Here is a 26,364-nt window from a genome sequence, read left to right as displayed (position 1 = left end):
CCGATAGGTATCAAATTGAGCAGCCTCCACTTTGGGTATGGTAGGCAGGGGGCAGTGCTGAAATGGGGTTTATTGCCGCTGGGTCTGATGGGGAGACCTTATAACATAATACGCGTCGAAAGGTTGCAGTTTACGCCTCACGTCACTTGTTTGGACATTGCTCTTAACGCTTCAATGTACTGCCACATTTAACTGCTCAGAGCTCGTTTGTCAACAGGGCTTCTGCTTTTCTGCCCTCTTTGTGAAAAAACAATCCTACCCTTGCCAGGATATACTACACTTCCCACTGAGATCATCTGTCTCCCAATCTGAATGAAGTTGATTTGCGCTTCTGTTCCAGGAGTACTAGTTCCTCGCACAGACATTTCAGAGCAACTTCCATCACGCAACACCTTTCATGAGTACTTTAATGGTTGACCACCAATCCAGGAATAATTTATCTGGTACGATTAAGGGTCAGATACTCCCACATTATTTCACAGATTTCATGGAGGACAATGAAATCGAGCGAGTTGGACAGGTGTCAAGTGCCTTTTGGTCTCTATCTCTCCTAGGTCATTCAGTAGTTGCCTGAACCGGACCATGCTCGGATACAGTTTATGGACCATGTTCTACCTCGCGAACCCCCTGCACTAGTCTTTGGTCTATCAGGATGTGACAGAGGCACGCATAGATTTTTTGCTTCTGGCACAGAACTGGTGCCTCCACTACCCGCTGGTGAGATTAGTCCTGTGTAGGGTGCAAATCATAGTTAAAATCCCCACCAATTAGAACTGTTTTTTTCTGAGATTTTAACTATCTCTTGTACCATCAGGATGAGCAATTTCTCTTGTTTTACATTTGGGGTATGAATAGTAGCTATGTAACTGGCTGGCACTCCCATTCTCTCACCACTAACAGTCACCTGCCTCTTCTGACTGCTTCTTCTACAAATTTATGTTTGTTGCAGAAAGATACAGCAACGGCTCTACTGTCAGGTGCGGCTGCATGTAGGGAAGTGTCTTCAGCATAATCAGCAATGATCCTCCCTTGGCAAATGTGTCTCTTGCAGTAGGCATATATCTGCTCCATTCCCCTTGAGGTCACTCAGCACCAGCAGACATTTTGTGGGACTATTTAGGCCTTTATATGTCACTATCTTCAATTGCAGGTTTCTATCCATCGGGTGTATGAACATGTGGAAAGGAGAGATGCTGAGTAGGGATCATGTGCTGTTGGGGAGGAGCATGTCTGGTGATATGTAAACTTGTTAATGGCATTGCCACTCTCTACTTTACACAAATGAAAGTAAAGAATGAAGTCAACATAACTTAGCAATTGTCTACCTGAATCAAATCTGTTTGACTAGAGGTTAGAGTGTGCGTGAAGGTTATTGCCAAGTTTGTAGCTTTGAAAGTTACATGTCTTGTACCTATCTCACTATCTCCAACCCTGTGCGGCCCAAGGGCTAGTACGTGGTGTAACGGTTCTATGGTTGCCCACCATCTTGCCTCTACTCAGGCCATTTCCCTAGCCTTAGAACAGTTGTGTTCTATAGTAGAGTGTCTCTTGTCTCACTTATGTGGTGCTTCAGTTATCTGGTGCCACAGTTCAACAGGGAGCAGGCTGGACTTGGGAGAAACTCTTCCCACCCCAACACATATTACAGATGCAACACCACACTTTTTTCCTGCCCAGATCTTTTCTTTGGCAGGGTTAGACTTTCTTTGCTTGCCATTTGAAAATTTTCATGCCTCCTTTTCTCATACCCTTCTCTCATATCCGATATGTCCGCTAACATCCAGGACTTGCTCTGCTCTTGCAATACGAGCAAGGTGCATGTTTCCTACAAGGAAGCAAAGTTACGCTGTTTGCGATCCCACAAGAAAATAATCTGGAATAAGTGCCCCAACATTTGATGTTTTTGGGTATGAACAGTTCTGTGATTGGCCTGAAAGACATAAGTTATGCCAAAGGGATGGAGGACAGGGCTTGGAACGCTTGGAGCAATGACCTATTGAAGGAGATTGGGCCACATCTCTAGCCTTAGCCATAATGGCATCCTTCTCCTCATAACCGCAGATCAGAGACAAAACATCCGCTGGAGGGCGGGGGTTGACTTCCACCGATTCTATGGTTCTGGGAGTCTCTGTGGATACTGTCCAGTTTCACCGCCCTTTCTAGATTCTCCAAGTAACTTTGGAGGTCACCATCTTGTATCTCCAAGGGTATGGATGATTGGATGGATTCTTGAGGGACTCACACTTTTCCTTAATGATAAGGTGTTAAGTGGTCAGTTGTCCACTTGTTCAGGAACATCATTCTTCATGTCACCAACTAGGCTGGCCAGGTTGGCAATGTTTTGACACATGTTGTTAAGCTGGTTTGACAGCTGGGATGTCACTTTGATCTAACAGAAGGCCTGCAGCAAGAAGTCTGTGGTGCCTGCCCTCCCCCCGCCAACCAGGATCAGGCTGGAGTTGTGTACCCACCTCCAGGCTTTCCTGAGGGGTGCTCCTCTTGTCCAGGTCAGCTCCTCGTGCTTTGTTCTTATGCAGGTCTATAGTGAAAGCTTCTTTCTTCCCCTTCCAACCCATCATATCTGTGTTCTACATTTTCGGTGCTGGGCGTTCCCCTCACACCCTGGTTGTGCATACTCAGTCCAGAGGATACCCAGGCAGTGGCTTTATTATTTCAGTACCTTCTGGATCTCTACCATCTTTCAACAGCTTCTTGCCTGTATGAGCAGCACTTGACCTCTTGCGCTTCTTTGCAGAGAGCTGTGGGGTCGGTACAGGTCCCCACAAGAGAGCAACAGTATTTTGTTGCTCTATGTTAGTCGCCAGCTATATTCCCTAGACAGGGACCAGCAGGCTGTACCCCAAATCAGGCCTTCCTTGGATTGCCTCGCTAACATTCAGTGTACCCACCGGAGTTGAATTCTTTCATGTTAAGGAATATTCTCTGCCCCCGCTGCCAGGTGTTCTAATGATAAGCTGGAGCCCCCAGTTTGAATGTTCTCCCTTTCAGGGGCCCGAGAATCACCGCCCCTTCAAGGGTCATCAATCCCCAAACGTCAGTCCAATTAAAATCGTGTCATGCTCCCCCTCTAGCCTTCAGCTTCTGCCTAGTGCTCCCCAATAGCACCACCCTCACGTCCAATGTCCAGGAAGGCTATGAAATCTTCCAGAACACAAAAACTGTCCCTGCAATGGATATTAGTTGGGGCAAGCAGAGGGACTGGTGATATAAATGCATGCAATATTGGTAGTAACAAATGTGATACCACCTTGCAGAGATAAGCTCATTTTTTAGTCTTGTTTGTAACAGTCAGTGCACAGAAACATGCTGCCCTCTAATTTGTCAGAAATGTTACTCAGTGTTCACAGGAAAAGGGCGAATCTGACACCAACTGCTGGGTTTGCAGACTGTGGAAAACAAAGCAGCCACTCAAGGTGCTGTTTCGAAATGTTAGAACAGTTGTGGCTCCAATCATCCCATATTACTTGAAGGGCATCACGCAAAACTCATTTGTCAAAACTGAGTTACCAAGCAAGGCAATCAGTGTAAATCCTTTTAAACACTGAAAATGGACGGTGCAGTAAAATCATATAGGAAGCCCCTATCACGCAGCAGGTGGTACCGGTAAACCTAAGCAAATGGAAGTGGGTGAGGTGGGGAAAGGTAATTGTATTAGCAGTACTAAGGTAATGGTAACCAGAGCAATAATTGGAATATTAAGGTAATGGTAATTGGAACATTAGTAGTCCTTTTCTTTGCTACTGTTATATAGGTACTCAGTTGACTCTTACAGATGTCAGCTTTTAATCACTTTTTAATCTCAAGATTGATCTTCTCTTTGTTAGTAACTAGTTGTATGTCACCTGTTGTTTTATGTGAAGGGCTCCACTATACATTGGGTGGGCTCTGTGTTAAATCTCACAATCAAATAAACAAAATTAAAAAAAATGTAAGGGGGAGAAGGAAAGAAGGCGAGGTGAAGAGATGCTGTGAGGAAGGAAAGAGGCGAGGTGATGAGGTGCTGTGAGAAAGGAAGGAGGCGAGGTGCCGTGAGGAAGGAAGGAAGCGAGGTGAGGAGTTGCCGTGAGAAAGGAAGGAGGCGAGGTGAAGAGATGCTGTAAGAAAGGAAGGAGGCGAGGTGAAGAGGTGCTGTGAGAAAGGAAGGAGGAGAGGTGAAGAGATGCTATGAGAAAGTAAAGAGGTGAAGTGAAGAGATGCCGTGAGAAAGGAAGGAGGCGAGGTGAAGAGATGCCGTGAGAAAGGAAGGAGGCGAGGTGAAGAGATGCCGTAAGAAAGGAAGGAGGCGAGGTGAAGAGATGCCGTGAGAAAGGAAGGAGGTGAGGTGAAGAGGTGCTGTGAGGAAGGAAGGAGGTGAGGTGAAGAGATGCTGTGAGAAAGGAAGGAGGCGAGGTGAAGAGATGCCGTGAGAAAGGAAGGAGGCGAGGTGAGGAGGTGCCATGGAAAAGGAAGGAGGCGAGGTGAAGAGGTGCCGTGAGGAAGGAAGGAGGTGAGGTGAAGAGGTGCCGTGAGAAAGGAAGGAGGCGAGGTGAAGAGATGCCGTGAGAAAGGAAGGAGGTGAGGTGAAGAGGTGCCGTGAGAAAGGAAGGAGGCGAGGTGCCGTGAGGAAGGAAGGAGGCGAGGTGAAGAGGTGCCGTGAAAAAGGAAGGAGGCGAGGTGAAGAGATGCCGTGAGAAAGGAAGGAGGCGAGGTGAAGAGATGCCGTGAGAAAGGAAGGAGGCGGGGTGAAGAGATGCCGTGAGAAAGGAAGGAGGTGAGATGAAGAGATGCCTGAGAAAGGAAGGAGGCGAGGTGAAGAGGTGCCGTGAGAAAGGAAGGAAGCGAGGTGTATAGGTGCCATGAGAAAGGAAGGAGGCGAGGTGAAGAGGTGCCATGAGAAAGGAAGGACGTGTGGTGAAGAGGTGCCGTGAGAAAGGAAGGAGGAGACGTGAAAAGGTGCAGTGAGGAAGGAAGGAGGCGAGGTGAAGAGGTGCTGTGAGAAAGGAAGGAGGCGAGGTGAAGAGGTGCAGTGAGAAAGGAAGGAGGCGAGGTGAAGAGGTGCTGTGAGAAAGGAAGGAGGCGAGGTGAAGAGGTGCTGTGAGAAAGGAAGGAGGAGAGGTGAAGAGGTGCTGTAAGAAAGGAAGGAGGCGAGGTGAAGAGATGCCGTGAGAAAGGAAGGAGGCGAGGTGAAGAGATGCCGTGAGAAAGGAAGGAGGCGGGGTGAAGAGATGCCGTGAGAAAGGAAGGAGGAGAGGTGCCGTGAGGAAGGAAGGAGGCGAGGTGAAGAGGTGCTGTGAGAAAGGAAGGAGGCGAGGTGAAGAGGTGCCGTGAGGAAGGAAGGAGGTGAGATGAAGAGGTGCCGTGAGAAAGGAAGGAGGAGAGGTGCCGTGAGAAAGGAAGGAGGCGAGGTGAAGAGGTGCCGTGGGAAAGGAAGGAGGCGAGGTGAAGAGGTGCCGTGGGAAAGGAAGGAGGCGAGGTGAAGAGGTGCTGTGAGAAAGGAAGGAGGCGAGGTGAAGAGGTGCTGTGAGAAAGGAAGGAGGAGAGGTGCCGTGAGAAAGGAAGGAGGCGAGGTGAGGAGACGCCGTGAGAAAGGAAGGAGGCGAGGTGAAGAGGTGCCGTGGGAAAGGAAGGAGGCGAGGTGAAGAGATGCAGTGAGAAAGGAAGGAGGCGAGGTGAGGAGATGCCGTGAGGAAGGAAGGAGGCGAGGTGAAGAGGTGCCGTGAGGAAGGAAGGAGGCGAGGTGAAGAGATGCCGTGAGAAAGGAAGGAGGTGAGGTGAAGAGGTGACGTGAGAAAGGAAGGAGGAGACATGAAGAGGTGCCGTGAGAAAGGAAGGAGGCGAGGTGAAGAGGTGCGTGAGAAAGGAAGGAGGTGAGGTGAAGAGATGCCGTAAGAAAGGAAGGAGGCGAGGTGAAGAGATGCCGTGAGAAAGGAAGGAGGCGAGGTGAAGAGGTGCCGTGAGAAAGGAAGGAGGTGAGATGAAGAGATGCCGTAAGAAAGGAATGAGGCGAGGTGAAGAGGTGCCGTGAGGAAGGAAGGAGGTGAGATGAAGAGATGTCGTAAGAAAGGAAGGAGGCGAGGTGAAGAGATGCTGTGAGAAAGGAAGGAGGCGAGGTGCCGTGAGGAAGGAAGGAGGCGAGGTGAAGAGGTGCCGTGAGGAAGGAAGGAGGCGAGGTGAAGAGATGCTGTGAGGAAGGAAGGAGGCGAGGTGAAGAGGTGCCGTGAGGAAGGAAGGAGGCGAGGTGAAGAGGTGCCGTGAGAAAGGAAGGAGGAGAGGTGAAGAGATGCTATGAGAAAGTAAGGAGGTGAAGTGAAGAGATGCCGTGAGAAAGGAAGGAGGCGAGGAAGAGATGCCGTGAGAAAGGAAGGAGGCGAGGTGAAGAGGTGCCGTGAGGAAGGAAGGAGGCGAGGTGAAGAGATGCCGTGAGGAAGGAAGGAGGCGAGGTGCCGTGAGAAAGGAAGGAGGCGAGGTGAAGAGGTGCCGTGGGAAAGGAAGGAGGCGAGGTGAAGAGATGCCACGAGGAAGGAAGGAGGCGAGGTGAAGAGATGCCTGAGAAAGGAAGGAGGCGAGGTGAAGAGATGCCGTGAGAAAGTAAGGAGGTGAAGTGAAGAGATGCCGTGAGAAAGTAAGGAGGTGAAGTGAAGAGATGCCGTGAGAAAGGAAGGAGGTGAGGTGAAGAGATGCCGTGAGAAAGGAAGGAGGAGACGTGAAGAGGTGCCGTGAGAAAGGAAGGAGGAGACGTGAAGAGGTGCCGTGAGGAAGGAAGGAGGAGACGTGAAGAGGTGCCGTGAGGAAGGAAGGAGGAGACGTGAAGAGGTGCCGTGAGGAAGGAAGGAGGCGAGGTGAAGAGGTGCCGTGAGAAAGGAAGGAGGCGAGGTGAAGAGGTGCCGTGAGAAAGGAAGGAGGCGAGTTGAGGAGATGCCGTGAGAAAGGAAGGAAGCGAGGTGTATAGGTGCCGTGAGAAAGGAAGGAAGCGAGGTGTATAGGTGCCGTGAGAAAGGAAAGAGGCGAGGTGAAGAGGTGCCATGAGAAAGGAAGGAGGCGAGGTGAGGAGATGCCGTGAGAAAGGAAGGAAGCGAGGTGTATAGGTGCCGTGAGAAAGGAAGGAAGCGAGGTGTATAGGTGCCGTGAGAAAGGAAAGAGGCGAGGTGAAGAGGTGCCATGAGAAAGGAAGGAGGTGAGGTGAAGAGATGCCGTGAGAAAGGAAGGAGGCGAGGTGAAGAGATGCCGTGAGAAAGGAAGGAGGCGAGGTGAAGAGGTGCCGTGAGGAAGGAAGGAGGCGAGGTGAAGAGATGCAGTGAGAAAGGAAGGAGGCGAGGTGAAGAGATGCAGTGAGAAAGGAAGGAGGCGAGGTGAAGAGATGCTGTGAGAAAGGAAGGAGGTGAGGTGAGGAGGTGCCGTGAGAAAGGAAGGAAGCGAGGTGTATAGGTGCCGTGAGAAAGGAAGGAAGCGAGGTGTATAGGTGCCGTGAGAAAGGAAGGAGGCGAGGTGAAGAGGTGCCGTGAGAAAGGAAGGAGGTGAGGTGAGGAGGTGCCGTGAGGAAGGAAGGAGGCGAGGTGAAGAGATGCCGTGAGAAAGGAAGGAGGTGAGGTGAAGAGGTGCCGTGAGGAAGGAAGGAGGCGAGGTGAAGAGATGCCGTGGGAAAGGAAGGAGGCGAGGTGAAGAGGTGCCGTGAGGAAGGAAGGAGGCGAGGTGAAGAGATGCTGTGAGAAAGGAAGGAGGCAAGGTGAAGAGATGCTGTGAGAAAGGAAGTAGGCGAGGTGAAGAGATGCCTTGAGGAAGGAAGGAGGCGAGATGCCGTGGGAAAGGAAGGAGGCGAGGTGAAGAGGTGCTGTGAGAAAGGAAGGAGGCGAGGTGAAGAGGTGCTGTGAGAAAGGAAGGAGGCGAGGTGAAGAGGTGCTGTGAGAAAGGAAGGAGGCGAGGTGAAGAGGTGCCGTGAGAAAGGAAGGAGGCGAGGTGAAGAGATGCCTTGAGGAAGGAAGGAGGCGAGATGCCGTGGGAAAGGAAGGAGGCGAGGTGAAGAGGTGCTGTGAGAAAGGAAGGAGGCGAGGTGAAGAGATGACGTAAGAAAGGAATGAGGCGAGGTGAAGAGATGCCGTGAGAAAGGAAGGAGGCGAGGTGAAGAGATGCCGTGAGAAAGGAAGGAGGCGAGGTGAAGAGGTGCCGTGAGGAAGGAAGGAGGCGAGGTGAAGAGGTGCTGTGAGAAAGGAAGAAGGCGAGGTGAAGAGGTGCTGTGAGAAAGGAAGGAGGCGAGGTGAAGAGGTGCTGTGAGAAATGAAGGAGGTGAAGAGATCCAGTGAGTAATGAAGGAGGCGAGTGAGAAGTGGAAGTGATATGGGGTAAGTTTGAAGGTGAGGAGAGTAGGGGCATGAGGTTTAGAAGGGGGCACTCTGGTGTCCGGTTGCGGGTAGGAGGGTTACATTTAAAGTGAGGAGAAGTGAAGAGGAGTAACTATGCCATTAGTAGGGGGGTGAAGCCAGACTGAGGTGAGGTTAGGCGAGTGTGTGATAAGAAGGGAGGTGCAGATGAGGTTTCGATCAGATGGAATATAGTCAGATTGAGAGTCGGCTCCAAGTAAGGGTGATGTGTTGAGAGGTCCAACTTAGTAAAACATTTAGGTAAAAGTGAAGGGAATCTGGGTTGAGGTTGATCTGAGGTGAGGTAACACTGAAATGAAAGTGAAGGGTTGAGGTGGAGACTCAGACAAGGTGAGGTTATAAGGCTGAGAGGGGAGGGAGCTCATCAAGGGCAGTTTTCCAGTGCTGTTGCCCTTCCTTCTCTGGTTGACTTGTACAGGACCTTCAGCGGATGGAATGAAGCAGCTCCTGAGAGTTTGGATAGTGACTGCCATCCAAAGAGGGTTGCATGGCTTTGTGGTTGGTCAATCAGAAGATAAAGATTGGTCATTTGGGGCTCCCATAGCTCTGCAGCTGGCAGGAGACTAAAGGAAAGAATTTAAAATACAAATTCAAACTTTTCTATCAGAATCTGAAAGAATCTAAAGCCATTTGTCCCAGCAGCACAGCACAGCACAGTACATCAGGGGTCTGGTGTGCTCAAATGTCAACTGAAGATGATGAGACACTGCCTCATGCTGCTAAGTGTTGCACAATGAACCAGAGAATGCAAAACTCCATGCATGAAAACAAATTGTTCATGCAGGGACCAAAGTTCAGGGCTATTCTCAGAAATGGTGGTTGGATAAGTGGTATATTTTCTTCCCAGGTCCAAATCACACTTTGCATTTGCATGTAGTTCACGACTCCTGGCTGGCACAGGCTTGGGTACTTGGGAGGCAGTCTAAGGCAGTGTACAAAAGCACTAATTAATCCCTGCCTGGGAGCGCCCAGCCTGCCATGTCCAGAAGCGTGGGTTAACATGACTGACATCCTGGAGCTGGCACTAGTCCTTGGGATACTACTCAACCTGGAAGCAAGTAGTGGAGTGAGTGCTAGCAGAGGGTGGGGGGTACTGCTTACACTGAAAGGTACGGAGCGCAGTACCTGTACAGACATGGAGTCCAGACAGTACTGGGAAGGATGGGCTGGAACTGGAGCAGTACAGGTAGCAAGTGGACGTACTACTGTGGAGGAGAGAGTGGTGGTGGAGGTGGTAACGCCAGAGTGGAAGCAATGCTAGGGGCGAGGACCGGAGCTAGTACTGTACAGTACTCGTGTCCTCGGAGTGGAGGTACTACTGTGGAAGAGTGAGTGGTGGTGATGAAGGCAGTAACGGCAGAGTGGAAGCAATGCTAGGGGCCAGGACTGGAGCTAGTACTGTACAGTACTCAAGTACTCGGAGTGGAGGTACTACTGTGGAGGAGAGAGTGGTGGTAGAGGCGGTAACGGCAGAGTGGAAGCAATGCTAGGGGCCAGGACTGGAGCTAGTACTGTACAGTACTCAAGTACTCGGAGTGGAGGTACTACTGTGGAGGAGAGAGTGGTGGTGGAGGCGGTAACGGCAGAGTGGAAGCAAGGCTAGGGGCCAGGACTGGAGCTAGTACTGTACAGTACTCATGTCCTTGGAGTGGAGGTACTACTGTGGAGGAGAGAGTGGTGGTGGAGGCGGTAACGGCAGAGTGGAAGCAAGGCTAGGGGCCAGGACTGGAGCTAGTACTGTACAGTACTCGTGTCCTTGGAGTGGAGGTACTACTGTGGAGGAGAGAGTGGTGGTGGAGTCAGTAACGGCAGAAGCAGAGTGGAAGCAATGCTAGGGGCCAGGACTGGAGCTAGTACTGTACAGTACTCATGTCCTTGGAGTGGAGGTACTACTGTGGAGGAGAGAGTGGTGGTGGAGGCGGTAACGGCAGAAGCAGAGTGGAAGCAATGCTAGGGGCCAGGACTGGAGCTAGTACTGTACAGTACTCATGTCCTTGGAGTGGAGGTACTACTGTGGAGGAGAGAGTGGTGGTGGAGGCGGTAACGGCAGAGTGGAAGCAAGGCTAGGGGCCAGGACTGGAGCTAGTACTGTACAGTACTCATGTCCTTGGAGTGGAGGTACTACTGTGGAGGAGAGAGTGGTGGTGGAGTCAGTAACGGCAGAAGCAGAGCGGAAGCAATGCTAGGGGCCAGGACTGGAGCTAGTACTGTACAGTACTCAAGTACTCGGAGTGGAGGTACTACTGTGGAGGAGAGAGTGGTGGTGGAGGCGGTAACGGCAGAGTGGAAGCAATGCTAGGGGCCAGGACTGGAGCTAGTACTCTACAGTACTCAAATCCTTGGAGTGGAGGTACTACTGTGGAGGAGAGAGTGGTGGTGGCGGCAGTAACGGCAGAGACAGAGTGGAAGCAATGCTAGGGGCCAGGACCGGAGCTAGTACTCTACAGTACTCGAGTTCTCGGAGTGGAGGTACTACTGTGGAGGAGAGAGTGTTGGTGGAGTCAGTAATGGCAGAGACAGAGTGGAAGCAATGCTAGGGGCCAGGACTGGAGCTAGTACTGTACAGTACTCTAGTCCTCGGAGTGGAGGTACTACTGTGGAGGAGAGAGTGGTGGTGGAGTCAGTAATGGCAGAGGCGGAGTGGAAGCAATGCTAGGGGTCAGGACTGGAGCTAGTACTGTACAGTACTCGTGTCCTCGGAGTGGAGGTACTACTGTGGGGGCAGGAAGTGGAGGAAAAGCTTCTACAGGCAGAGAGAAGGAGCAGAAATGGTATGTTGAGAGACTTGAACAATCCTTTCAGCCCACATAGCTAATATAGTCCCGAAGGCCAAGTAAAACTTACGTTCATGTCGCACTCGATGATTGATACGGCTTTGTCCGGCTTAGTCTCCATAACGCGCAGCTCGTAGATCTGCAATAAAAGCAGAAAACAGCAATATATTTATCTAAGGTGAAGGGAACCTGCTGTGGAAGGAAGGTGGAAGCAAGGATATGGGGCATCAGAGGCGCCACCTCAACACTTAGGACTCCTCAAGAGGTACGAAGAAGGATTGCAGCATAGCTTAACAAAACCTTAGAGATTAGAAAACAAAGTATTAGGAGAGCCTTAGTAAACCTCCGGGGCCAGAAGGAAAGACAGCCTAACAGAGACTGAGGAACCTTCAGGGGCCAGAAAAGGGAGAGATCAGTAGAACCAGAGAGACTTGATAAAGAGAGTGGCAACAGGGCCTCAGGATACCCCAGAAGACAGCAAAAGGAAAGGAGCATGAAGGCCTCAGGAAGGTACAAAATAAAGGTACCAGTGGAGTGTCAGAAATGCTCAATGACTATAAACAGGAAAGCAGTAATAAACCTTTGAAACACCACGTGGGCTGTAAAAGACAGGGGAAAACCGAGCATTGGTTAAACGTCGGGCTACTATAGGAAAAGAGCATTAGAGACAAACGAAACCCCCAAGGGCACGAAAAATTCATAACTGAAGAGATTCATAGCCCAAGATGGGCAGAAACACTTGAATAATAAGTATCACTGGTAATCACTGGTGCATTCAATTCCTTTATATTTAACTCGCTTGCTCCTTCATCTACAGGCAAAAGAGTCAAAGCTCTGCCTCAAAATGGCAATGATTATTCTAGATGGAGATATAAGCAGCCCAGACGTGTTACAGCCATGTTGAGCTTCATCCGTACAACTGGAGACTGTATAGCACAATAAGGCTTAATCCCCCATCTTGACAGCTCCCCATCCGGCACAGTATACTACAACTCCGCAGATTCTGCTGCTCCCGAGCTTTGGAACAGAAAAGATTTCTTGTTCACATGACCTGACAACGCTTTACCCAACATGTACTCAATACCACACGGCAATGGCTAACTAATAGGGATTTCTCAGCTAGACCACAACTTCCTTACAAGCAAACCATCATTCACCAAACACCTTTGAAAAATCCAAAACAAAAACCAAAAGGTTCTGGCATCTTGTTTTTAGCATTATTTGCAATGATTTGCAGTATGTTCCTTTGCACTCCAGGGTATCCATTGATTTAATATGTGCTGTGAATCTTTATTCATGCAAAGTTCTCAATTTATCCAGTTTCATGCAGACAGTGTTTATGCAGTCTTGGTAAGCCTAGCATTAACCAGCCAGCCCTCTTCATCAATTGGTCCGCTCTAGTGTCATTCACACATTTCGTCCATCCACTACAGCATATAGTATGGGGCAGGAGGACAACCAACTTCAGCCACTGGCTAATTTCACTGTGAGTGTCACCATTCTGCTCTTTCAAACGGAACACATCCACACAGAGTGCCAGACAACTTTGATAGTTTGGCAGACAAAGTCAGTAATACTGACTTTGCCAAAGCTTGTTTTTTAACTTTGCACTCTGCGTTTTTATTTACTCGTTATAAGCACAGACCTTAAAATAGCACAATGAAAAAAAAGGACTAGATGCACACCTGACCTAGGACGACTTAAGATTTCTGTATTACACGAGTGTGCTGTCCCTGCCAGCCCTCCCCTGAAATAACAGAATCGGCAGCCCTACCTTTTCATTGTAGTTGATGGCGATCACATCTCCCTTGGTCAGACAGGCAAAGTTCCGTAAGGCATTTTCCAATCTTAGGGCAGAGTTAAGATGAAAGAGACCCTTGTTTTGACACCATGCATGCAACAAGACACACACCTGCTGGAAGGATCACCAACCTGTTGTCGACCAGAACATGGATGGACAATGAGAACTACACCTTCAAACCAAAAGAACTCGGTCCATTGGGGAAAGGATACACTGCTTTGGGGTTAGTGATGTCCAAGAAATCTGGGCTCTGTGGTTGAAATTTGGAGTATGTGGCCACCTGAAGATTAACACTGTCCACTTGCACCAAACCGCCTTCTTCTAAGAGTAAGTTCTGCATCATCTGTGGAAACAAAAGGTATGATTTAAAGATAGATATTGGAATCTGTAAGGAGAATGCAGTTACTGAAGGGAATACCCATCCTTGTAGGGTCCAAGACAGGACTTAGTTTCCTTGAAGACTTTTATTGCCCGAGTTTGGTTTCACTATCTGTCCTGAAACATCAACAGCCCAAAGGACCCAACTGAAGGTAGACTGAATCTGTTTGCCATTTATACTTAACAATGAGTTTGAAAGACACACTGCTACCTTCCCTGTCCTACAAATGCTACAATTTGCCACAGATGTCACATGCTTATCATGCGCAGGGGCTCCAAAAGTTGTGACCTGTGCGCCTTCAACTAGAACATCTGGTTCTGTGGTTTCTTGTACCCTGCCCTTAGAAGACATTGTAGTGCCTTCCTTTGAAGCACAGACAGATTATGATGGCAGGGAGACAAATCACAGTGGGTTCTTCTTCCTCAGATAGTGTCTTTATTTCTTCAAATTCTTGCCTGTCTTGTGTCTGTCTCAAAAGTTTTGTGAGAATTTAGTAATTAGTTTTGAAACAATGTACTCTTCTGGACAAGATTCCATGCACTGACTATACTTTCTTTGAAGAACATCTGTATGTTGCACTTGTCCTACACAAGCAGAAATGTTTTAGTTAAGGGTTCCTTGCTAAAAAGAAATTACTCCACACCTTGGTCACCCAGTTGTGCACTTACCCAATGTGGAAGGTAACAGATGCCCTCATCAGCCACAAACTCAAGCACACCACAGTGTGTCGTTCTGTCTGAATTCTTATTGGTCAACTTGAACAACATAGGGTAGGTTATGTTAAGTCGACCTGGAGGAGACAAAATGCAGTGATATCATTAAATAAATGTAGCACAATAGATAGAAAAACAATCCTGGGTGATGGCCTGGAGACATGTACATATGGACTTGCAATACTGAGCTGTGGCAAGCTACAGAATTCCACTTTGTATGATGTTCAAACGCATGCAGTGGCTGTAATTCTGTTGAGTAAAATGATCTTCTGCTGTTAAATCACCTTACTACACATGCAGCACTTAAAAACAGATATGCTAAAGTGTAAACAATGATTATGCCATTTGGTTTTGCCATGTTCTATTTTTTAATTTAAATTTCTCTGAACAAATCTGAATCTCCCCCTTGTCACCAAACGTATGATTTTAATCCTCCTCCCCAAAGCACGGTACCATCTTCTGCTTGTTCTTTCACTATTTCCCAAGTCCTTTTAACTTTCCTACTTTTAACCCCTTTTTCTTTTTGATGTAGTCAGTCCTTCCTTGGTCAGCTGTGCTGTAGTGGTGCCGAACTGAACCATGTCTATTTTGGAGAAATAAGGGGTAGACTCGAGGTAGGGTGTGCCATAATAAAAGCGCTTGTTGATGGAATGGGGCTCGAGAGATCTGTGAATGCTGTTGGTGTAACCTGGAAGAGGAACAAAATAATTTACTTAGAAAGAAGAGTAGCAAAGGCCCTATCTTCATGGGAACTCTCCAGTCAAAGGAGCTAGTTCTTCAAATGCAGCAACCATGCATTATTCCGTCAAAAGTTACTTTATCAACTGTAGTTGAGAGTAACCTCAACAAACTAAGTATGTGGTTTTTAATCCTTGTCCTACCTCTCGCATGAATCCAATCCTTAATAGGGAAAGGCAAGAACGGGTCCGCATGTTTGATTACATGGGGGAATCACATTGTCTGAGCATTCTGATTGGACCCCACTCCACCTACCCCCAGGTACAGAAATGCAAACTAAAACTTGAACAGGTCTGTGGGGGCATCTCAAGAGCCTAGTATGCCTCAGCATTTCGACCTACTTCCCCAGCCCTTGAGATGTACAAGTACCAGGTGCTGGGAGCATCCTTGTATGGTGGGGAATTAAAGAGCCACTGAGATGCAAGGCCACTTGAATTAGCTGAAAACCGATTTTTAAGGAGTTTAAACAACCTTCCAGTTAGTACTCCCTTGCACGCTTAGACCATGCCCTGAGAAAAATTGGTGATGTGGTAAGACTGAAACCGTTGCTGTAGTTGCAAAGGTTATGGGCAGCTCCCCTGCTGACCTCACTCGGCAGGGCTCTCAAAGAGGTGTTGGGGATGGTGGGGTCAAAAAAAGATCCCCTGGATAAGAGCTGTGAGAGACTGCCTAAGGCAGTTAGGGATTGACGATCTCTCGCTATGTTTTGCAGACCCAGTACCTATTTCTAAGCAGGCGCTCAAAAGAGCATATTGGTGTTTTGTAGAATTTTAGCTAAGGGTGTTTTTATTTTTTTATAAAATCCTTTTATGGCCTTTTGGCCGAAGTAAAGATAATTTGTATTCGTATCAATTGTAGTTATTTGGTGTCACTGGTAATTGTAGGATTGATGGATGGTCTCACATTAAAAGTAGACTTGGACCCATGTAGGGCACCATTAGGTGGTGCAATCATGCCAACAGATCCCTATGGTGTGCCACATACTGCAAGGGTGGTGCCACCAGGCTGCACTGGTTCATAACTGGTTTCCATTCCTCTATACACTACACATTCTCTCCCCACAACACAGCCAATGTCTGTCCCCCAGTTCCATCTGGCCAAGCATGAGAAACCTTACAACGTGCAAGGGAAGTTATTTCATGGGGACCAAATTCTGTAATTCTGTGGAACTACTGAGGAGTCCTAAGTGTTGAGCTAGCCTCTCTGATGCCCCATATCCTTGCTTCCATCTTCCATCCACTGCAAGTCCCTCTGCTTTTATTGCATATCAACGAGCTGCGTGGTGTGGTAGCTAAGCTCAATAAAGCTGTATCAATCATTGAGTGAGACATAAACACAAGTTTTACTTGTCCTTTGGGACTATATTAGCTAAAGGGGTTGAAAAAGTTTTCGGGTCTCTCAATGTACCAGTTCTGCTTCTGCTCTCTGCCTGTACAAGTGGTACATCCAATCAGGAACCCTAGTGAAGGGTAATGGGAATCATTGCCATGGGTACGAAATATGTAGGAAGGTTGTACGAAGACCAGTGCTGTTTAGACAGATCAGAAAAGGAGACATGTCCACACAGTCACCCTACAATCTCCCCATGTGTGCTATGCACAAGCAAAATATAAAAAGGCACCAAATGGAATTAAAACATAACTTAATTTATATGCCAAAGACATGGATGAGGGGCAGAAGAGACTCTACTAAAGTTTGTTGACTACTTGGTGATATCCTACTGAGGACTGGCAGAAAATTCCCAGCAGCCACTAGAGGCTGAACAAAACAGGCATTAACATTCCTCAAACACATGGAATTAATAGCTAAAATCAATCCCATAGATAAAGCAAGCAGAAACAGGAGGAAGCTTTTTCTAGGGTGCCAGCAAGTAAGTGTTCACAGAAAACGGGGCTTTCAAACTCAACTTCTTGTGGATTTTAGTTGAATATACTTACTGAGCTGATCCAAAGCCGACGGTGGCATTATTACTACAGAAAAAAAAGAAAAGACAACATTAAGTGACTAGCAAACATCATCACGAGCTACACCCTGCACTGGGCTGGTGCTGTGTACTGAACCCAGCTCCTCATTACAATTACAAATGTAAACAAATCATACCAAGCAGAACAGATAACCTTGCTACTGCGCCAAACGCCCGCTAAACTGACACAAGTGCAGAACTTCGTGAAGTGCCACAGAATGATACAAATATCTAATCCACCAACACATGAAAAAGCACATGGCCCTGGGCTTAGAATAAAAACCGCCAGACTGTTTCACAGCAAACATCTTAAAGGCTCTCTAAAGCTTTAGAGGTAGGGCAATCTTTTCCAATCTGCCTGGTATCAACACCTAGTCCATGAAAACCCAACCTCTCCATTTCCATCATCACTGGAACACAAAGAGTTTTCTTCTTTAACAGAGTCCTTAAACCGGGGCTCAGCACCGTACCACTTCAGACTTGTACGATCCTTGGTAGGCTCCTCACTCTTAATCCCAATGTGCAATCCCTACTATTTCAGTTGGTGGGTCCAACAGGTGACCCTGGACCTTGTGGTGCTCGCGCCAATGGAAATCATGACTGAGCTCAATCAGTTCCACAGTTTAAGGCCCCAAAGACTAGTATACCCAGAGTACGCTATTGCAAGTGCCTTTTTCCAGCCAGCATCCAGCACCCACTGCCCATGCATAAACTGATACTCCAACGGGGCTCCTGCTATAAATTCACTCAGTGCACCAGGCCATCTTCTCTCATTGCCAGATTCCTGCTACCCCTTAAAATGGACAGTACAGCACTGAATTAGCCATCACATCCTAAACTACATTATGGTCATGGATAAAACCTTTGTAATTTAAAGCGGAACCTGAGACAGAGGTAAAAGCCAGCTGAAAACTAGATACATAGTATCTTCGTTTCAGGCGCCTGTGCATAATTGGCTGCAGTTTGTAAAGATAAACTAAATTAAAACTCGAAGTCAACTTTGCATCATTGAGTCAAAGAAGAGTGAACGGTACTGGCCAAATCATTGGGAGACATTTTTTAAAGCAAATGTTGTTATTAACATTTTAAATCAGGGCTGTGTGTATCTTTTCATCGCAGTCATATTTACATTGGATCAGATTTTCTATTGCAAATATATACGTATTATTGGCAGACATGTTATTGGCCTCTGCAGAAACGCTGCATCGACCCTGCTGACATTTGGACTTAAGATGTTCTGGGTTCTTAGAGATCTCAGTATCAGGGGGGGTTAGCCTACTGTCTATCACATGACCTACCCAACACATCCTACTGCCACAGGAGAGGTGCCTTATGCCAGTGGCAGGCTAAGGTGCCAGGAGGGAAGAAAGGCTTCTTGGAGAGAAGGTAACAAGGAAGGAGAGTTGGTCCCACATAGCTTCTTTAATTTAGAAAAATGATCTATATTACAGGCTTGAGTAGCTGGCTAGTCATAAGTCACTCAGTCACATGTCCACCACATCCAAAAATTGACCCTTTTCCAAAGCGCCAGGCTAGTTAGGAAAATCGATGCTGAGCTGCTGTTGAGAATGGTTTATGGTCATACAATAGGAAAACATACAAATCAATCAATAAAATGCATATTCTTTACAATTGTGGGACCTTAGACCTCTGTCCTAAGCAAATTTCTCAGCCTCCGTACATGTTCACAATCAGGAGTCTGTGTCACTTTAAGGTGAATGGAGGCTCTGCCAAGGTGCTGCTTAAGGCAAACCTACACACCTCATTGTGAACACTTCTCCCAGGCCACACTGACAAGGATACACAGTGCAAGATCCTACACCGGAAGCAGAGGTCCACTACATGCAAGGGTTTACAAAGCAAAAACATCACTACAGAGTAGTATAGTAGAGGTAGCATAACATGTCATAAAATAACAAAATCCTAAACGTTCATAGCAATGCAAAAATGTCCACTTTGCCCAGTCTTCCTCAAGTGTGTCTCAATGTAAAAGGTTGTTCCCCTGCAGTCAGTAAAAATTTACCCATTTTGCATTGTCAGATTTTATTTTTATTCAGGCAAAGTTGCCACGCTGGTTCAACAGGGCAAGCAACCAAATCTCCTACAACATAGGTATGCCAACCTACCATGTAAATAAATGTTGTGCAGTTCATGATGTTGACTAATGTTGATGCACTCTTGAAGAAGGCTGTATGCATTCTAGAAGATCCTTCACACTTTAGTGGAAATAGATCTGTTGCTAGGTAATTTATCTATAGTGAATCAACCAGTGAAAGGTAGACCGCTAACACAATACATATTCTATTCTTGGTGGATCTGGAATTACTTGAACCACTTTTACAATCCATCTCTGTACAATGTCAGTTCCTTACGACTGCCAATATACACTTAAGCGTTCCACAGCCACTCTTTATCACAGTGCAACAAATCATAGCCCACTGGGGAAATTGGGATAAATAAGAGACTTATGAGGGCCAGTCTTACCACCCACCATCTCTCTCCTTATCCCCGCCAAAGTACCCTGAGCAGAAATTCAGGAAAAATAATATGCAACCTGAAATGACTTCTGTATTCATCTGGAATCGTACCAGACTGTATAATATTTCATATATAAATAACCTGACTAACAGTCATAAATTAGAATAAATTCTAAATGTACATAATAATGGCAATGATTTACATGCCACAACAAGAACTGAATTGCCATTTGGTAGTAAAATAACAGGCCCTTCCTAATCCAAATAAATCTCCTCTAAAATGACCCTTACACACTGCTAGTAATCATAGCTGCATATTGCACACATGTTTGCAACTGGTGCGCAACTCACTTAACTATAATTATTTTTTGTGTAATCGTCTTATTGATTCTTCATTGCAGATTGGTAGACAGCTACATTAAATGGGAACGTGTATGAATACACCCCTTTATACATTTTTAAAATCTATACATTAAACATCTTGGGCTCTACGGATTCTAACTATAACGTGTTTCGGCATTTATCAGTCTAATTATCACTGCCATAGACGACAAAGTTAAGCTGTATGGTTTAAATATTTTACCAACTCTTTCCCCGTCTTTAGTCATCTCAAGGTAAAAAACTAGGAGATGGGTTGAAAAACGTGATTGATATCCTGTCCACTGTATTAGAAGTACCACTGGTTATAATGCACTTGTAATACAGCAGAAGAGATGTCTGCTACATTTACGAAGGAGTAACCAGTCCACGAGCTCTAAATCAAGCCCATAGTCACATCTTGATCATTCTTCATGCAAGTGATGGAAGCATACAAATGGCAACACATGAAGTACGTACTCTTCCCTCCTTTCTCCACGTCCGAGCGATCATTAGGGCCAGCCAGCATGGACACAGAGTAGCAGCGGTACGTGGTCGAGAAGCGGTTCTGGAAGACCCGCGGGATCGGGTGGTCAAACATGTTGAAGGAAAACTAAAAAAGAAAAGGAAAAGGAAGCAGCAAGTTAGTCATATCTAAAGGTATTCAACTGGCATGATGATCACAGTCTAATATTACCACCACTCGTAACTGGTCGGAGAGAGGCGAAGACAAGAAAGATCAGACGGGTGAAGTGTTGGATAAGGTTCATTCTTACACATAGTTGGGATACGAGAAAGCAAATTTCCCAAAAGAACACTTCTGTACCCTATTGGAAAGCCCCAATAACTTGTGGTGCTCAAAGAGACACCAAATGAGGTTGGCAGTGTACTTCTTCTTTTTTGTCACTTCTGAGCAGCTGTTCACACCATCCTTCTCATTCAGCACATCAGCACTGGGCTGGACAAGGTCTGGCGTGATACCAGTCCATCAACCAATAGCATTAGATGGACTGGTAGTGTCAGTTCACCACAGGGTTGCAAGAGGGCTGTGCCAACCCCAGGAATCTACTCAGCAAAGTTGGACAGGGCTGAAGAAAGACTGATAGAGATCCTGTTCAGCCCTGGGCCATGCGAAAAAGTTGCAGCCCACATGCTGCTGTAGCTAGAGGAGTGGTGTCAGAAAACAAAGACAAAGACAGTTTGCATAAGGCATGAATCATATCAGACATATGCAACTTGTCAGGCAGGCCAATGACACTCACTCTGAAGCAACAAGTACAAGACACATGGTACCTACGGCCAAATATGAGACAATGGAGGCGAGTGGCAGGCCACAAGTGCCTGCTAATGAAAACTTACGCAAAGCTAATCTTAAACACTAAAAGTACAGACCACTTATCAACTACTGTAAGGGGACAGGCTTTCTGCAGGTTTACTCCCCACTTTTTCCCCCATTTTGACAACTAGGTACTCGTGTAATGGCTCTGAAAAGCCCCGAGCCCTGCTAAACCCTCCATGCCTGCGCTCTGACCCTTAAAATGATGACTGTTTAATTGGCTTGTCCCGAATTGGCATAGCCCAATGTACTTATAAGTCCCTAGTATATGGCACCAGGGGTACCTTGAGACTGTGCGCTCAGGTGTCTCTTGTGAACTGCAGCACTAGTTGTGCCACCATGAGTACGACAAGGTAAAACATGGCTCCGAGTCAGCCACTGCAGACTGGAAGGGCACTTTTAAACTGCTAACTTAACTTTGTCATTTAAGGTAAAGGCAAAGCCCAAACCTCCCTTTTTAACATATGTACCCCCCCCCCCTTTCAATGTAGACCTAACAAGCCCTAAGGCAGGGGGCTGTATGTTAATAAGTGGAACATGTCCCAGCAGTAAAAAGACTAAGGGCTATATGTACCAACGAATTTTCCCATAGACACAGAATGGGTAAAACCATTTGCTACATCTGGCCCTAAATGGTCATTTTTACTGTGGAAAGGCTAGTGGCCCCATTGTCAAGTACAGAGTTACAGGCAGACACCTCATCCCTGCTAACTTCAGAATGAGACTACTAAAATTGGTACTGTAAGGTTACAAAGGAATCAGTGCATTACATCAGATTTAGTGGTTAAATCAAATTAATGTCACTGGTGAGCAAAGTGCAACTCTGGTCCTGTCATGCAGACAAATTCTGCCTTCTTGGAAAGACATGCTAAGGACTCTCAGGAAAGAATACAATAGAGTCCTGCTCTGGAAGGAAGCGACGCCTCAATTATGCAGGAACCAAAAGCAGAGTTGGTGCAAAAGACGACCTTCAAAGGAGAAGCTGCATTTGAAAGGCAAATGGGGAACACTTGGGAGGGGGTTGCTCCATTGTTCAGGCAGACAGGCTGACACTAGGGACAGTAGAGGGAAAACCAGTTGCCAAACCGGTTTTCCAGGGATGTGTAGCCACATCTCTCGGTTGGGCTAGGGAGCTTCACAATCCAGGAGAGGGTCCTCCCATACTGGAACTCCAGATGCCACATTTTGCAGGAAGTGGTCATCAGTTCTGAGGGAACCTGGTAGCCCATTGGCTACCAACTGCATCTTGCCCTGAGAGCATTTTCTGAGCACATGAAGGGCATCCCTGCCATCACAAAACTCAGATCTCGATTGGACTGGAAGGAAGACTGAGGAAGGACTGCCCTGCTCCACAATGGAACTACCAAAAAGAGGCTGCACCGTCATGGACTGCACCTGCTGTAGCTAGTGGGTAGAAAATGAGAGGGACTGTGCCTGCAGTATCCTTCCTGTTGTGCCCTGCTCAATGAGAAGTTGTCTTCAGAGCTCAGCCAAAGTCAAGAGACTCCAAGGGCCGGCATACTGGCCTCCTGTTCCCAACACACGTACACAACAACTGATGAAGTCTGCTGGGATAAGTTGGTAGCCCAAAGACTTCAACCCGCCACCAACCGCTACCATGCAGCACTAAGGAACAGAACTTGCCGCACATAGTTACACACGTTTGCTGAGCCTGGATGTGTTGCTGGGCTGCAGCTGGGACCACGAGAGGACAAGTTATCGACCCAGGAAGGATAGGCCTCTGACTAATACAGGGCAACCAGTAGTCCAGTGGCGACTGGATTTCTGCCAGCACTGAGAGGTCTTCAAAGGACGTTGACTTTATGACCAGGATCACCTCCCCACATCATGGACTGTGGAGTAGTTGCAGAAAGACCCCCATCAACTGCACTACATTCACAGCATCCTGTGAGCATCTTCAGCATCCTTCATCCCTTACATCTGGACCACTTCCATAGGAAAGCCCTACAGAGGATAAAAGTACTGGAACTCACCAAAGACTGCTTCACCTGCTGAGGTAACTGTTTCTGGGGGCCTTTCTGGTCCCCCAGACTGGCTTCCTTCTGGAGCTGGTCAGCTAAAGTTAACTGAAGCAGCCACACTGCAATTAGCCCAAATGTTTTAGTGAAATTTTTCTAAGTGTCAAATTTGTTTAATTTGCCAGTGCTTGTTTGAGGTTGAGTAAGATGCTTTAATGTACTATACTCTGTACATTTTATATCTCCTGAACCCTCCAATGGATCTTTTTCATTGTGGTGTCTAAAAATACCACACAATCCAGTCTATTTTTATAATTGGTGTTGGATTTCTTTGGTGTTTTTTGTTAATTTTTCCTTCAATTGTTTTGGTGCTGTTATAACGCTTTACACTTGTTCCTTTGAGGAAGTGTTGCTTTTCAGAGCCACAGCTACCCAGGGTTGAACTGAAGGTTTGACAAACGAAACCTAAGGGGCCTAAATGGGTTGGTAATTATATTACACAGCGAAGTAACACAACCACACCAAATAACCAAATAATACACCCCATCCCTCACACCTACTAACATCACTAAACTGCCTTCAACTGATAGTCCCTGCATGGTAAGGACTGCATGCAATCCATATAAAGCTTTGCCTCATAATTTATCTGTGTAACTACAACAGAAACTAGAGGGAAACATACATTACATAAACTGCATTCAATGAATAGTTGCTGCATGGTAAGGACTGTGTTAAACACATACAAAGCATTGCCTCTTTATTTCCCTGCCTACCTACCACAGAAACTAGAGGGAAACAAACATTTAATGAACAAAAAAAGAGTTTACTGTGGAGATTCCAAAAAATCAACACACAAAAATAAGCAGAATTACAGAACAACATCCCTCCATAACTCTGGACAGAGACCTTAAAGACTTAATTCAAGGGAGGAATCAAATAATTCCTAATAAACAGAAACAATAGCTTACAAAAAAAGATTACTCAGACGATGTCTTAAATCAAGATTTGGTGAACTTGAAATACACAATCATTGACTATCCCAAGGCACTGGATACTTTCTGCAACTGCTAAGTTCAAATAGCAAGCAAGGTTTTTTCTGTTTTCTAACCAGACCGGTGGGGCCTAGAGTCAGATATTCCTCCATAGGTCAGCAGCACAGTGGGAGAAAGTTTGACTCTGTCTTTGGGTTTTGACAATTTTGTAAATCAAGCTTTGTAATCAATTGACTGCTGGTTCTGCAGTGGGAAGAAGAGAAGCGGAGTTTAAGGTTCACTCTAGAGAAAGCACTACAAAGAGTCCTCACTCAAGATAGTACTCAATGCAAGGACTCATCACAGTCCTAGTAAACTGCACTAATCCCACCATTTTGGGATACTAGGTACCACCCTCAACCACACCCAATGTCCATCTAATGCTCTCATTTGGACATTAATGTAAATACTTAGTTGGTCTATTCCTAACAATGCTTACCCGTCAGAAATCACCACTTTAACTTCTTTTGACATTTTGAAGTCCCAGATGCCCTAGCCCACTTTACAACCCGGGTTCTCTCTCAATGTGATGCTATACAGGCAGGGCCACTGGATTTATGTGAATGTGCGGCTGCAGGATTTTGCACATAATTATAGATCCGGCACATTTGCCACATAATCCATCATCTTCCGCATAATCTGCAGATTTCTAGTTCAAATGGTTCAAAAGTTACTAAAAATGCAGCTATGTGTGTGACTGCACAGTGGAAGTCGCTTTACAAAGGTTGAATAGTCACTTTTCTGTTGCTTATTGCCATATTTGGGTAATAAACTGGTACTAATGAGGTACAACCAATGCCCAGACAGTGTTAACAAGTGTAAATAAGCATTTACAATGCAGTGGGTCTCGCAGTTGCTCGACATAGAATTATTAGCATTGTAAATTCCTAACTGGACTTTTCTTGCCACATACATTGAAAATGAAAAGTAAAACAGTTGCCATAAGCTAGTCAATTCAAAGCACCACAGCCGCCATGAGCTTGAGCGCGAACAAGACACAAAAGGAAAAAGAAGTTTGCTCGCAAACATAGTGGCAAACGTGCAATTATCCATATAAGAGGGTCGATGACAAAACTGCCCCAAGGAGGGACAAATGTAAAGCATTTACCAATGATAATAAAGGATTTTTGAAAGGCAAGCCCACAAACAAGTGATAGTGATGAGTGTGCGGTGGGGCGTGGTTAAAAGCCCACAGATAAATCCCAACATATTAGAGCGCTTGCGCAATCAACCTAAAAAAAATGACAGAATAATGAATACTATCACAAAAGGTGGGACATTATGCCTCATAATTTGGCTTTTCTTGCTGCATAATTCACTCAACTCTGCCACATAATTTGGTCTTACCCTGCCACATAATTCCAGTGGCCCAGAATATAGGCAAACACTTCATCACCCCACATAGGGATAGTAAGAGCTGTATAAATATTACAATCCAATCCAATGTGACCACCATACCCATATCTGGGTCCACAAATGTCTCAGGTTTAGGACCACAAATGCCCCTGCTAGGGATCATAGGTGTTACACTTTTTCTCCACTAATTGCTCTCTTATTTGCCCCCCACACAGGTGAGGGGCACTTGGATTACAATTCAGGTGTTCCCAGCCTGTGGTCCAGGGACCCCTGGGGGTCCCTGAAGCCTCCTCAGTCGGTCCGCGACTGCTTAATAAATTAAATAATATTAACAGGTTGGGTCCCTGGTTTTAGTAATGAATCAGTGAGGGGGGTCCCCGGATTCCAATAATGATTCAGAGGGGGTCCCCAGGTTCCAGTAATGACAAAGTGGGGGTTCACAGAAGTCAAAAGGTTGGGAACCACTGATATTTTCTATATGGCCCACTGATGTCTCTCCCTACATCCCAAAAAGCGTGCCCCTCGTGCCTGTCCCACCCCTCAGGCCCCCCATCCACCTGCCCCTCTCTGGGGATCACCTAATGCCCCTCTTTTGTGCCCCCTGTTAAAGTCACAGATGCCCAAGTAGTGTCGAAGCTTAGAGTCCCCCGCATGACAGACTTACCATGGTGGCCGGGTGACAAGGGGGCTCTGGGAATACTCCGGGCCTCCCCTCTCCTCCAGGACGCCGCTGCCTGACCCTCGCAGTGACAATAATAACACCAAGACCCAAACTGTGCTGAGTGTCAGAGCCGGCGCAACGGAAACAGAAGACGGACCAGCATGACCAGCACCGTCAGGCAGCGCCCGCTCCCCTCTCCCGGCGGCCATCTCGGACTGCTGTTTGATTTCACGACAGTGAAACGTCGCCCTACGCCCAGGCCACCACACTCACCACAAAGAAACACCAAACAGACACAAACGAAACAGTGTAAATTATCGCGCTGGCAAAAGTGCATTTTTATACCTAATTCAAAAAATAATAGCACATGACAATAATCTGCGTGCGTATTACTATAAAATACACGGGGTTAACTATGCAATAT

General features: G+C 46.7%; 1 protein-coding gene across 1 annotated transcript in view; it reads right to left on the bottom strand.

Annotated features, from left to right (window-relative positions):
* Nucleotides 1-26,100, bottom strand: part of UFD1 (ubiquitin recognition factor in ER associated degradation 1) — a 48,020-nt gene extending 21,920 nt beyond the window's left edge. The window contains exons 1-7 of the mRNA XM_069215318.1: nucleotides 25,944-26,100; nucleotides 20,058-20,190; nucleotides 16,718-16,750; nucleotides 13,998-14,119; nucleotides 13,163-13,293; nucleotides 12,924-12,996; nucleotides 11,220-11,288 (exon numbers count right to left, since the gene is read on the bottom strand). Coding sequence (XP_069071419.1) covers nucleotides 11,220-11,288; nucleotides 12,924-12,996; nucleotides 13,163-13,293; nucleotides 13,998-14,119; nucleotides 16,718-16,750; nucleotides 20,058-20,190; nucleotides 25,944-25,946 — 564 coding nt within the window. The 5' untranslated portion in view covers nucleotides 25,947-26,100. The remainder of the gene's footprint in view (nucleotides 1-11,219; nucleotides 11,289-12,923; nucleotides 12,997-13,162; nucleotides 13,294-13,997; nucleotides 14,120-16,717; nucleotides 16,751-20,057; nucleotides 20,191-25,943) is intronic.
* Nucleotides 26,101-26,364: the final 264 nt, after the last annotated feature.

This window comes from Pleurodeles waltl, chromosome 11 (genome assembly GCF_031143425.1).
Source record: "Pleurodeles waltl isolate 20211129_DDA chromosome 11, aPleWal1.hap1.20221129, whole genome shotgun sequence".
NCBI lineage: Eukaryota > Metazoa > Chordata > Amphibia > Caudata > Salamandridae > Pleurodeles > Pleurodeles waltl.
The sequence above is the reverse complement of the archived record's forward strand: the minus strand, read 5'-3'. Positions and strand labels throughout refer to the sequence as shown.